Source organism: Lontra canadensis, unplaced genomic scaffold, assembly GCF_010015895.1.
Source record: "Lontra canadensis isolate GAN:19392208 unplaced genomic scaffold, GSC_riverotter_1.0 scaffold63, whole genome shotgun sequence".
Taxonomy (NCBI): domain Eukaryota; kingdom Metazoa; phylum Chordata; class Mammalia; order Carnivora; family Mustelidae; genus Lontra; species Lontra canadensis.
Genome location: NW_022631057.1, coordinates 4714039 through 4728712, shown reverse-complemented (window position 1 = coordinate 4728712; position 14674 = coordinate 4714039). Strand labels below are relative to the sequence as shown.

The 14674-nt window shown below is 33.3% G+C and overlaps 1 protein-coding gene across 2 annotated transcripts in view; it reads left to right on the top strand.

The window, feature by feature from the left end:
- Positions 1–14674, top strand: part of DENND1B (DENN domain containing 1B) — a 242907-nt gene that overhangs the window by 195772 nt on the left and 32461 nt on the right. For both annotated transcript variants that reach the window (XM_032878198.1, XM_032878197.1), the window contains 4 exons: positions 4576–4616; positions 5342–5410; positions 10133–10189; positions 11224–11331. In XM_032878198.1, coding sequence (XP_032734089.1) covers positions 4576–4616; positions 5342–5410; positions 10133–10189; positions 11224–11331 — 275 coding nt within the window. The remainder of the gene's footprint in view (positions 1–4575; positions 4617–5341; positions 5411–10132; positions 10190–11223; positions 11332–14674) is intronic.

Genomic DNA, 14674 nt, shown 5'->3' with positions numbered 1-14674 from the left:
AAAGTATATTACAAATTATGTCTGGCTATCAAGTGTTATTTTTTAATCATTGTATTTTAGGTTATTATTTTAGAGATATATAGAGATTATTCTTAGAAGAATATAAAGCACAATTTATTAGGATTTTAAATAAAAATATGAATGTAATAAAAACTAGTAATGTTCTTATAAATGATATATAAAAGAACATTATACATTTGTCATTTAGACTATATTTATAAAGAAAGATGTCTGTATTGTGATATGAAACTATTTTTCAAAGAAGTAAACTATTATAACTCATTTCTCTCATAGTTACAGTAAAAATAATTATAATTGTTCTTACTGATATTAATATGTGACAGAATCTCTTATAAGAGCCTACAAATTTTATCTCATTTAATCCTCAGAGCCCCTGTGGTATTTTGATTACCCATCCCCGTTTTTATAAGGGCACTTATCTCAACAATTTGCTCAAGGTCACACAGCGTAGTGCTAGAGTCTGAACTCATCATGTATCTGCCTGCGTTCAAAGCTCTTACTTTAATAACTATAATATATTGCTTTCTTATGATAAGAAATCTTCTTAATTAGAAGACATTCAGTAAACAAGAGCACTGCCCAAGCCTTCTCCACTCTGAGTGGATAAAAGTAAAATTCCTGTCTTGTGATTATCCGTTGAAGATTTTTCTACTAAGCCCCAAGAAAGATCACCATAAGAAAAATCAACATTCACTAAAGCTAAGCAAAAATAATTAGGAAATTTCGAAGAAGCATCTAATTTCTCCCCTTTCTGTGCCATTGCAGTAACAGTTTATGTATCCTGTTTGTTGCCAGTATGCACGGTGATGATAAAATGAATATGAGCACGGTGGAACTTCATAATTGTTGTGGCTCTGATAAGAATATACAAAGCAAGACAGTCATACATAGAAAATCTAGATTCACACTGAATCTAGAACTATGGCTAAAGACTGTGAATGCATACAGATTTCCAAAAACTGATTTCTGTCCTGTGAATTCCTGTGCTCAGGACTGTTAAAGGAATCCCTGTTACTCCTGATGTTTTCATGAGACCTTTGTAGAATATTCAGCCTTAACAGAGAAGTATTATCAGGAAGTATGTAAAGGGAAGAATATAGAGACTAAAAGGTAATAGAAGTGGACGTAAGTAGGACAAAGGGTACAATTAGGTAAATAAAAATATTGGTCTGTGAACAAGCAGCCAAGGAATATTGAGTAGTTAAGAACGTGGTGGGGGGAGGGTTACATATTTTTTTCATTTAAAACCAGGCTAGTTTTTTAAATCCACTTCCAGCTATCTAAACTTTCAAAGGAGAAACATTTTCAGATTGATTTTATAAAGAAGCATATAGTTATTCTTCATTAGCATTTGTTTCCTCATTAGTTTCCTGATATAATCTGATCAGTCTTTTATTTATTTCTCTCTCTTTCCTGTACTGACCGAGGCACCAAGGGGATTGGAAGAGATAGTAGGTAGTCATCCACTTTATGGCATTTTTCTGGCTTCACTGAACAGTTTAAGTAAATTTATATATTTTTTGAGAAATAACTACAAATTTCTGGAATTTAAACAAATATATTTAAGGAAGAAGTCTTTGGACAAGTGAGAGACAAAGATATTCTGTCCTTGAGTGTGAGAAAACCACTCATATGTTTAATGAGAACAATGCTAGGAATTTCCTCAATAATGCTTTTTATTTCCATAATCCAGTGACTTTAGGAAGGACTCGGACTTTTTTTTTTTTTTTGGCATTCAGATTCATTTTTAAGAAGAAAAACAGCCTTTAAACAGTATTTTTAAAAATAATGCGTTTGTCTCATAAATTTTGTGGGAATAGAAGCCTTCCATTTGAAAAGCTCTAAATTTAGAGAAACAAATATCTTTAAAAAAAATTTAACAGGACTCTACCTATATCGTACCACATGTGTCCCCATCATCTCAAGCAGTTTATGTAAGGACTTCCATTTTCCCCTGTGCATATAATTCTGGATTATTATTGGTGATTCTGTGAACTGTTTCTTCTCAAGGTATCTGCTTTGAACAGCCCATTTTCATTTCTAATGTAATTAGTGTGAAGTGATACAGAGGAAATCTCTGTTTTATCATATTTTATTTAACAGTCTTAAGAGGTAGAATTTCAGAGTTGAAGGACTACAGAACCAAGAATTCAAATACCTAGATTCTTATTCTTTCTCAGTTGCTATCTTTGTGACCTTGGGCAAATATTGTGCCACCTCAGAATCTTCACTTTCTTCATTTGGTAATTTACTGACAATAATAACTTACATTTTTGGTGTGTCTTGATGTGCTAGGTACTGTACTAAGTAACATTGTAGCAGCCAGGTTAAAGACCTCGTCCCAAATGCCATAGTTTACAAGGATACAATGGACTTGAACCCTCAGACCATTGGACTCCAAAGTCCACTTCCTTCTCATTGAACTGTGCTGCCTAAGATACTACCTGCTTTACCTATCTTGGGAGTATAAAAACACAACTCAAATAAGGGGATGTAGGTATAAAAACATTTTGTGACCTGTGGAGAATTGAATATGAGAGCTATTTTTATTCCTCACAACTCTAAATAAGACACTGATCCTTCTATAACTGCTCTGAAATTTTATGATATTTATTTTCTTTATAGTTTAGGGGCTTAAAAAATTATTTTCTGGATTGACAAGTGTTCCAGAATGCTAAATAGTTATCATATAGAAGTTAGTGTTTCTCTTTCTATTTTCTTCCATTTATTTTGCGGAAAGAATGAAAGTAAAGCACTTTCCAGAATACCATAAATAACAACCAAGTCTTAAATGTGTGATTTCTAGCCAATCATTTTTAATAGAGAAGTTAATAAGTATATGAACTGTTGAGAACATTTAGTAGAGAGGTAAAAGTATATGAACAATCTGGAAAAAGACATACTGTTTATTTTTTTGTTAATAAACTCTCCTTGGAAATAAATTGATAGAATAACTTGAATTTTTTGTCATTTTATAAAGGAAATATAATTTTAAAATTGTTTAGGACAAATACCACCTGGAACTCATGGTTTTTTAACAGTGTAGATTTTATTTACATAGGTTATTTTAAGTAGACACATTTTGCTATAATCATTTCATAAGATTAGAAAAAATATTATTTTTGCTCATGTATTTTCTTCCAGAAAAGTGAAGTGCAGTGTTGAGTAGTAAGAGATGTTTTTTACAATGGGGGTTATTTCTTGATTTTTTTTTCTGTGAGTTAGAGAAAGATTTTAATTACAGGAGTAAAATCAGAGCTGTACACATTTTGCCTGATGTTGGTTAGGAATGCAAAGAGAACAGCTGGAAATAAATTCTTGGGCTGGGATCATTCTGCTTCTATTTTATAATAGCAAGGTAATGAATTTGTTAAAAGAACACAACAATATGCAAGTAGAGAACATATATGGTGAAGATCTTAACTAGGCTTATGTGGTGATCACTTTGCAATATATACAAATATCGAATCATGCTTTATATCTGAAACTAACTTAATGTTGTATGTCAACTATACCACAACTGAAAAAAAAAAGAGAGACCACAATCTGTTTTAGGGATTACTTGTACTTGGAGTAGCCATTAGGACTTCGTTTTTTAAGCATTTAAACCAAGAAGGTAGATGAAATTTAAGTCAGTTGATATAAAACATTACTTGAGATTATTGTGTTCTCTTTTTTTGCCCTTTGATGTCATTTTATTGATTAAATTACCATATTTGGAACCAAATATGTGATTACTAGTTTTATTAGAACTGGTTTTAAGGAGTGCACTTGTGATGAGCACCGGGTGTTGTATGGAAGTGTTGAGTCACTGTATTGTACACTTGAAACTAATATTACACTGTATGTTAACTAACTGGAACTTGAATAAAAACTTAAAAAAAAGAAAGAACTTTGTCAGCATTTGAACTTTCTAATAACCATGATGCTCTGTAAACTAAAACCTTCATTGGCTTCACATTTCCTTGGGTAGTATCTTTCAAATTTGGATTTACAACGGGAAACTATCTTCAGAACTTGACTGTATTGCATTACAGTGGAATTTGTGATCCATTAATGTTAATAGTTAAAAACCATAGAATAATCTCTTTTGTCTTCAAGTTTCTTTGCATTTTTAAATTCCCATCTAGTTTTTTCTTTTCTTTTCCTATACGCTGGAAATATTATTTTTTAAATGAACACAGTTGGATAAAAGAGACACACTTTTACAAGACAACATAGATATAAAACATTGAAAAATTAGTATAAAAGACATAGGAATCTTGGATTTCAAAAAAGAGGGTTTATTTTATCCCTCCTTAAAATGAAAGAAAATAGAATAACATATTACCTTCATACATGAGAAAAGAAAAAAATCTCTGTTCTAAAACATTCTAATCACTGTGTTCCTAAGAGAGCAATTTAATAGTTTTACAATAACATTGCTTTTTTCACAACATTGCAGATAAATAAAATCTGCCTACTAACATCTGGAAATATTAGTTCTTGATGAATTTTAGTTTATGATTTATTTTAGATCAAATATTCCTGACATCTTATTTTTATATTTTCCAGGGAACCCAAGGTCATATCAACAATGGGTGCATACAGTCAAGGTAATGATAACCTAACCCTTCACTGTTTCTTCCTCTTTCACTCAAATGTATATGGAGAAGTTTCAGTAAAATGATGCTGTTTATACTTACGCCATTTATTGGCAGTATTTGAAATGTTTATACTTTTCACATTTTAAATATTTTTATTTTATGCTGTTATAATTTAATTGATATTAATAATTTTAAAATGAAAAGCTTTTGTCCAGAGATAAATGGTGTGTTTTGAAAAACAAGTTGTTATTGTCAGCTAATATTCTATCCTAGAACAAAGAAATTAGGAGAAATATCATTTGAGGGGAGTTTTATCATTTCTGGTAATGTGCTTGTTGTTAATATGATCTTTTTTAAATGTAAAACTTGCCTCCACACATTTAGACTTTATTGTCCAACCTAAAACAATTGATAAACAGTTGATTTTAGTTCTTTTTTTTATTAAGTTTTAAATGTACCTATTACTGGTCGTATTTCTGAAGTCTGCCTAAACTGCAAAGATGAAATGATTTTTAAATCATGTGTTACATCAACTAAAAGAACAGAGTAGAATGTTTACATTTTGTCTGAAATTACTGTAGTATATGAAAGTTTGAAAACACTTAATGTGACATAATTTCTGTAGGTCTTTAATTTGTGAGAAAAGTTCTTTTTCCATACTATTAATAATACTTTGTTTTCAGGACAGTCTGGCTTAAAATTTTTTGAAATATCTTTCTTCTTTTTCTTTATAGAAAGGAGGTGCACTGTTTAACACAGCAATGACCAAAGCAACTCCAGCTGTACGGACAGCATATAAATTTGTAAGTTTTCTTTTGATATTTAAAAATTCTATTAATAAAATTATACATTTTCCTAGCTGACAGACATGTACACCTAGAATACTTCTTATTTTTTCTTTAAAAAAAAAAAAGCTTTAGGGGCACCTGGGTTGCTCAGTGGGTTAAAGCCTCTGCCTTCAGCTCAGGTCATGATCTCAGGGTCCTGAGACCTAGGCTGTCTGCTCAGCGGGGAGCCTGCTTCCCTTCCTGTCTCTGGCTGCCTTTCTGCCTACTTGTGATCTCTGTCTATCAAATAAATAAATAAAATATTTTAAAGATTAATTAATTTAATTTAATTTAAAAAAGCTTAAAAAATTTAGAGTTAATATTGACCAAAGTGAATTCAGTTATTAAAACTGTTGTATAGAAAGGATATTCCCTTTATATAACCTAAAAACAGGTCTTGTTTATTTCCAAGCTATCAGTAAAATTGCGCACTTAGATTGAAGCAGTCCATAACGAAGTGCCATTTTTAAAGATTTGATTCTTTCATTTAACAACATATTTTAAATTCCCATTGTATACTTGAGGCTAAAGTAGAAAAAATAGGCAAATATTGCACATTCTCTTCCCTCAAAGATGTTTGACTCTCTATAATTAAAATTCTTTAGTGATTCTCCATGGCTGAAGTAAAACAAAAATCGCCGTATCAATAGCAGTAACAAAAATAATTAATAAATAAAAATCTCCTTAATATAATAGCCAAGACCCTTCAAGACCTGATCCCTCTTCTGTCCTTTCAATTCACCCCAGCCCCTAGAGCCTGCCATATTTCTAGTGATACTGAGCTACTCCTCATTTCATGAATGCAAGATGTTCTCTTCTGCCTCTAACCTTACACAATCCGTTTCTACTAACTGGCACATTTATTTCTTGGATTTTATCCACCCAGTAAACACTAATTCTTTCGATAAGACTTAGTTTAAGCATTAGCTGTTTCCCTATAAAATGTCCAACCCCACACTATAAGGGTTCACATACCTTCTGGGTCCTCATATCTCTGTTTCAGTACTTCTTTTGCCTGTGTGCATCTTTATCTCTAGTATTAAACTGGTTGGAGCTAGTGGGTTGGTATTCAGTAAAATAATTTTTAAATGTAGTAGGTCATATGTATTTTTTATTTCTAAAAATATTCAGGGCAGCAGGATTTTTGTAAAGATTTTATTCATTTATTTATTTGAGAGAGAGAGAGAGAGAGAGCGCACATGCAGGCAGGGGGAGGGTCAGAGAAAGAGGGACAGAGAATCTCGAGCAGACTCCACACTGAACCTGAGCCCAATGCTGGTCTCAGTCTCAGGACCCTGAGATCATGACCTGAGCAGAAATTTCAAGAGTCCAAGGCTCAACCAACTGAGCCATCCAGGCACCTGAGGACAATAGTTCTGATTTTGTAAGAGTTTATCTTCAAATGCTCTCTCAGTAAAGGAAGTGGTATGATTGAATTAATAATGGAATAATATATTTTAATAAGCTTAGAACTTATATTCTTGTTTTGACTTACAATTATGACATATATGTAGCCACCATTACTGTTAAAAAAATCCATTTCAAAGATTACATTTTATAGTAGGGAAGCTAATCTACAGAGTGAATTCAAAAATAGTGCCACAATTCTGAGCTGTTTGAAGCCTCATCGTAGGAAGAGGAATCCATTTTGAATCCATTTTGCCTGGAAACAGCAGCCTGTGCATTTTGTTTGGTTGTTTCATAGTTTTTCTGGAAAACCTCTCTTAGTGTATCACTATCTTACTATAATACTGGTGGTTTGATTTATATACAGTTTTTGGAGAGATTTTTTTTTATGATAAAATAGCATATGGCTGCCATGCAAAACATCAGACTGGCCTTGTTTCTCACATTCATTTAAGATTATAAAAAAAGGTTTCTCAGTCAAGTGCCCCTTATTTTATTCCTTGAACAAGCACTTGGAAATTTTTCCTCAGTCTAAGAGAAATGTTTTGTATTACTTTGCTAATTATGTTTTTCTCCTTAATTTTTCTCTATTTTTGACAAAAACCCAGAAATAAACATGTTCAAAACTTACTCATTATTCATATTTTTATCTTTCTCATCAGTAGAGTGTTTTATTTTCTGCAGAACAGTAAAATGTTAACAAGTCAAAATTCTGCTCTCTGGAAGATAATTCCCTAAATTAATTTCAAGCCAATTAAGGTCTTCAGAATGTTCTTAATTGCTTTCATCATTTATCTTGTGATCATGTTGCACATGAATGAAGAAGTCAAGAGGTTTGGGACAAGTAAAGTCAGTTTGTGACTTTCGTAGTTGTACCTAAAACTCATCTTTTTGAGGCTATTTGAACTATGAACTCTTGAACTTCCTCCTTTGACCACAAATTACTATGAACAAAACTTCTGATCTCTCTCTCTCCTGAATGGGTTTAACAGGATTTATTTGCTTGATTTTCCATAGATGGTAAATTTTTTAAAACTGGGAACCATGTTTTAAACTGTTTCATTCATTCAGTAAGTTATTTGAGTACCTCTCGCATACTAGGTGTTGTTGTTGTACTGGTTATTTGAATTGCAGCCCTGAGTATGGCACATAGTGTGAATGACAGAGGTACTGCCCCTGCTAGTTTTATGTTTGTATCATCGTCCCTTCGCTCTGTGTTTTGGACATAGTACAGAGGAACCAAATATGTATATTGGTTGAAGGAAATAATGATTTTGTCCTGTTGTTAAATCATTCTTCTGTGCTTGGAACATTTTCTCTATGCTTTTTTATGCTTATATTTTTCTATCCTTATAGAGACCAGAAAGAAAACTAGAACTAACTTGTATACTTTTCTTATAAATCTAAAAATAACGATAAAGTGAATACATGATTGATTTGGCTAAAAGATTTTCTGAGTCACCTTTTTTGTTAGGATTTTGTCTTTTAAATTCTTAACTAAAGCCATTTGCTGGATACTTCTCTGTAGAGAATACTTGTTTATTGCTTAGTTTCAACTTGGTATTGAAAAGGATAGAGAGAACGTCTGTACCCCATCTTCCAGACAGTCTGAAGAAGGTCCGTGGAGGAGGTCGGGCAACAGCCATTTAAATGAATCAGTGCATGAGTTACAGAATCATGACTCACACTAGATTCAACTGTATACACCGAGGAGCATCTGAAAAGATTAGTGTGAATCAAGCAAATTTTGAAAGACTGGAGGACATTTAGATAAATTAGAATATAGACAAAATAAGAACAAAGATGGATACAAGTTCTGGGAGATGGAAACAGGAATATTTTCTTGGTAATTATTCATTTTTACCTAATGGGAATGTAGGGGTTAATATAGGACCCTTTAAATAGATAGAGTGGCTTTACCAATAAAATATGGAATGTGAAAATGCTTTAATTCCAAAGAACCATGGAAATACAATTTAGGGTTATTGAACTTTTTAGGTTCTCTTTTACTGTGTGTAATATGTTTTAATTTTGCCTCATTTGCAGTAAAGAAATAGGTGTTTATTTGAGTTCAAGACATAATTTGAGCAGTTACTATATACCAAATACTGTATTTGGTACTATAGATATTAACAGGAAAGAAATGAGACACTTCCCCTAAGTGAACTTGGGAAGACATGTATTCACTCTTCCTAGAAGTGACTTGGGAAGGTAGGATGGTTTGGTAGAAGGAACAAGAACATTGGAGTCGGAAAGTCTTAAGTCCCTATGACCTTAAGTTTCCATGTCTGTAGAAGGAGACTCATGATGCCTTTTCTCTCGTAAGACTTATATTCAATAGATATATTTTAAAACCTTAGTTCTTCCTTCCCTTTTGTGATGGTGGGAAGTTGGACTTAGAAATGAAATAGACCCAGATTTGAATCTAGGCTATGCAGACTGATGCCCTCTAAGTCACTTTCCTTATTTGTAAAATGTAGTAATAATAGCACCAACTTCACAGACTTGTGATGATTAAATGAGCTAATGCATGCTAGGTACCCAGCACATAGTCTTATACCAAGGAAACACAAGATAAATGTGAATTTCCTTTCTTTTCCACTCTGGCCACTCTGAGTGTGAATTTCCAGTGGAAAAAAGGCCAAGGCTTAAGGGAGGTCCCCAGTTACTGGTCTTTAGTTAAGTTATATCCCACAGGTATCATATCAGGACCTGAGAAGCTCAAATGCTGCAGTCAGATTCCCAGTGGAACATGAGGATAACGTCTTTTGTTGAGTGACTTTTAGTTTGTACCAGAAAAACTGGGCTTAAATAGCTATCACATTAAGATACTTCTGCTAATAAAAACCTGTGTCTGCCTGTAAAAACATTTTAATAAAGTTTTGTAAAGTTGCCTGAGTTTCTTAAAACCCAAACATTTGCCCCAATAGCCTGCTGCTGGGATGACATGGATTCTGCTTTTCACCCCCAGTTAATCACAATTTCAAATTAGGACTGGGCAGTAGTCATCTGGTTGACTCCTGTATTGTCTATAGTTTAGGAGGCAAAACGGGCTATATGTTAGCCTTTGTATGATAGTAGTATGCAAATAGAGACTAATCATGTTTTCACTAATTTAGATATAATAGTAAGTGGGGTGGTCTTCCTGAAAATAAAAGTTTTAGATTATAATTTGTTCTTTTTCTAAATAATATGAAATTAGCAAGTTTCATGAAATGAGATCTCATCTGCTTACTCTTTAAGTGGTAGTAGAACCATGCTGAGCCAGACTCTTGTGTTACCTTTTTCTAGGCAAAAAATCATGCAAAGCAGGGGATAAAGGAAGTGAAGAGTAAGCTAAAACACAAGGTATGTCATATTCTTCTTTTCATTCTTCCTTGATTCTTGCATTAGTTTGAAGCTTATACTTTACAAATCACATGAGATTTATGTTTTTAATGACGTTTGAAATATGCTTAGCCCTTTGTTCAACAATGTATTTTTCATAACAAGCCCTCTGGCAACTATCTGCCATTCTATATGCAGTCACTGAATAATCTCTTTATTGTTTGCATATTTTATCACAGAACAACGGAGATCTTCAAAGATGCTTTAACAGGATGTATGTTTTCATAAAGTTGATTGCCTTGATATCACAATTGAAATTCTTGCTTCAAGCTGAGAATTTCTTTAAAAAGATGATCTTTGGTGCAGAATTAAGCCAGGAATGCCATCATTTGGTTTTATAGGATCTTTCCAGTAGTCACTACTTTAATTTGAAGCATGTTCTTAATTTATAAAAGATTGTGTTTGAAGATGTGTATTTGAATCTATGAATATTGCATATATATGAATATTTATGTGTATGTGTACGTGTTTTTTATTTGAGTACATATTACATCTTTGCAGATTTTTGTCAGTTGTTTTGATTTTCTATCTTTAACGAAAAAATATTACTTAAAACTTCTATTTTTATGATGGAGAGTAAACAATCTTTATAAAAATTTTATCCAAATTTTTCAAAATAGAGACTATTTTGGAAATTATTAACTCATAATATAGAAAAATGCATTTTCTTCCTAAATAATTTTTTTTTAAGATTTTATTTATTTATCTGACAGAGAGGGATCACAAGCAGTCAGAGAGGCAGGCAGAGAGAGAGAGATGGGGAAGCAGGCTCCCTGCTGCACAGAGAGACCAATGCGGGGCTCGATCTCAGGACCCTGAGATCATGATCTGAGCCGAAGACAGAGGCTTTACCCACTGAGCTACCCAGGCGCCCCGATTTTTTAAAATTGTATCTGAAGTGTTATTTTGCTATTTGCATCTATATCAGATAGTTTGTCTAAAAGTAATACAAGAAGTATTTTAAAATAATTACTTGTATATTTCCTCCTGTGTAGGAAAATGAAGAAGATTATGGGACCTGTTCTGGTTCTGTACAGTATACACCAGTTTACACATCACACAATGAAAAGGGAGGAAATACAGAAAAGCGTAAGCTGGCCCAGGTGGGTTTATTTACTCTTATGTCTCCAAATTCTAAAATTATGTAATTCTAGTTAGTTTTTAAAGAACAGTTTTGGACCCATTATTATTTTTTTTTCCATCATTATGGTAAGAAAGTTTGTGTTTCCAGTCAAGGAGTTTGAGTAGGTAGTATCTGAGCAGGCTGCAAGAGGAGTAGGAATCGGTCATTCCAGATACCAATCTCTGCATACTTTATTATGTCGTCATAGAGTTCACAGTCCAGGAAGGGGAGAGAAGCAGTTAAGCATGTGATTGCTATAGAATGTGAATAGCTTGATGATGAGGGGGGAAATCCCAGATTTCTACTACAAAAATAAAATGAAATTCATACATGGGAATTTGTTAAAACCCTTTATAGAAATTAGAATATAAAGTAATATGCCTGTTTTTTTCTAAAGTTAGATGTTTTATTTGCTATAAATATTTAAAGCTTCTTCTTATATGTTGATGTTATGTAAAATACTGTCCTAAAGGGGGAAAGTGTTCAGAATTATAGCTATATGTACCTCGGTTTTGCTTTATAAATATGTTTCTGAAGGTTTATATGATCCAGATTTGTATACACCAAGTCATATTTTAAGTGGCCTTAGAAAACTAGCTTTTAAAAAGAGTTTTCAACTGGATTATAGTTCATTTATTGCAGTCACTGATGTTTACAGATGAGGGAGGTAATAGCCAGAACGGTCACCTCACCTAAGACTTAAAAGGAGTTAGTGGGAGAGTGGGATGCGAATGCATCCCTAATGCTCACTTAGCTTTCCTCGATCTGCACACACTGCAGAAGCAGGGATGGCCTTAAAGAGCTTCTCTGTGTCATGAGGGTTGGGGAGAGGCCAGTGAAGCTGTACTAAAACCCTCACCTTTATAAAGAAAACTCATTCATTTCTTTATAAAGAAAACTGGCACTTACTGTGTACCAGTCATGGCTCTAAATGTTCCAGGAGAAACAAAACACATCTCTGCCTTCATGGGACCATTTTTATACCATACTAAGTGCCTTCTCTATGATCTGTCCATTTATAAATTTATATTTTCCATACATTAGTATTGGTTAATTGCAGCATATTGGTAATAATGCTGATTGTATGACCTACAGTAAGCCCTTCAGTAAATAATTCCACAAGTATAGAAACCTTCTCTGGCTACTGTTAACTGGAAAACATGTGTTAACTTGTAAACTAATGATGGATTTACAATCAATTTCTCTATATTTCTTCCATCACTAGCATTTTCAATTTCTTTTGGTTCTCAAGCTTCAACATCTTAAAAACTTTTGCAAAATGTTTATTGCCTTAATATTGGAGCAGTTATGTTTTATTTACAATGGTGCACTGATTTTTATGTGAAAAAAGAGTGAGATCTTTGTTACTTATCAGATGCTTTAGGGTAGAAAGAAAACACATGAATTAGAGAAACCCTTGTCCCAAACGTCAGTTTTAAGTTAGGAATACTATTTTTAGCTCCTCGTTTAAATTTTTAAATCTTCCTTTCTTTAACACAGCAGTGTATTTCTCTGATAATTTAGTTATAAGGTATATTACAGATTTCTGTTTTTGTTTTCTGTTAGACAATTTCTGATAGAGAAAATTGCATTAAGTTACAGACAACCTTACAGATAATAGGTTATATTTATTGCATACTTATCCTGAATTTTCATGGCCATCATTTATTATAATATCATTAATTCAACTATCTATATTCATCAGTTAGCATTTTGTGGTTTTCAGGCAGACATGACAAATGATGACTCTAACAAGAATTAAGAGAAATAGGGCTTATTCTTTTAAGAATTATAATTTTCCTACTTGGTTCATAGGAATTTGTTAAGCAGCATATTTAGATTTATTATGCAGGTGCTGGTAATTTCTGAATATCAATCTTTTCAAATGATAAATATCTGAGTTTTAGGTAATGTGTAATCCCTGTATGTGTATTTCTTTGTATACATGTGTTCCATTATAGAAATGGGTGTATATACCTGTGTGTGTGTGTGTATGTATGTGTGTGTGTATTTTTATATATATATATATATATATATATGTTTTAACAGGTCGATTTGTTAAGGATCCATATTTCCAATCATTTGTAACCCAGCAGTATTTATCACAATCTGCTGTTTTTTCTCTGCTTAGGTTAGGCATAGGAATGTATGTAGCCCTCTGGTAGGACTGGAACCAGAAAATGGAAAAAGCAAAAGCACTCAGAGAAGAACATCAGACCTCCCCCCTCACCCCTTACCCCCACCCCTTCCCATGTCCCAACCCATCTTCTCTCTGTCTCTCTCTCTCTCATCCGGCTTGTTTTTCTCTCTGCTTCACTATTCACTGTGCCTTCCGTAGAGGGGTTTTCTCAACTCCTCCATGTGCCTGACAACTGTGCTTGCAGGCCCTCAGCTCAGCCAGCTGCTAGGAATGGACCGCAATTCGCAGATCCACTGTCTTGTGGAAGAGTGTCATCAGCCCACTCAGATCAAGCATTAATCCTTGGGTCAGTGAACTCTAGCCAGGGAAGCAAGGAGAATACCATGTACCAAGAACACTGGCAAGTAGTAGGGGTGAACAGGGAAAGCAGTTCTCAGAGTAGGGTTTTAAGGACAGTGACAAAAATCTCAGAAGATTTTTTGCTACCTCCAATTGCCTTGTAATCATTTGGCAAAAAGTCGCCTTTATAAAAAGAAAAAAAAAATCTGTATTTTTAAATACTTAGGGGCTGGTCTTTGTACCATAAACCTGAAGCTTGGCAAGTTTAAGGTCAGCCTACCCTAATGGGTCATTGTTGCCTCAGTTCCCACATGAGAATTGAGCCACTTACACAGACTACATAGAAAATAAGCTTCAAATACATTGTTTGCATTTGGGGCAAGGAAATCAGTAGGGACCGGGCATAGTCTACTGCCTTTTCTTTTTGGTCTGATACCACAGAAGCTTCCTTGGTTCACTTTTTGGAGGTAATCCAGCCTCAATGATTTGCTAGAAATATGATCCATTGTATAATACAAGAAACAGAAGCTCATGCTAGAACCATGAAGATACTGTTTTATGATTATCTCCAAATCAATAAATAGTCTTACTGTTGTCTCTCTAAGCACAATAATATTAGGATCTGAACCCATTAAGATTTCTAATTACATATGTAAGCATTTCAAGAAATAGATATGGTTCAAGGCATAATCTGGGTATCAATAAATATGTCAGAGACATTATGTTTATTAACTTGTTTATATTCTACTTATTTCCAAAATTAATTGGACATTTTACCAGGAATCATAGAACAAAAGATTGAAATGTATTTAATTTAGATAAGATTCAAGGCAGAGAGAAAGTG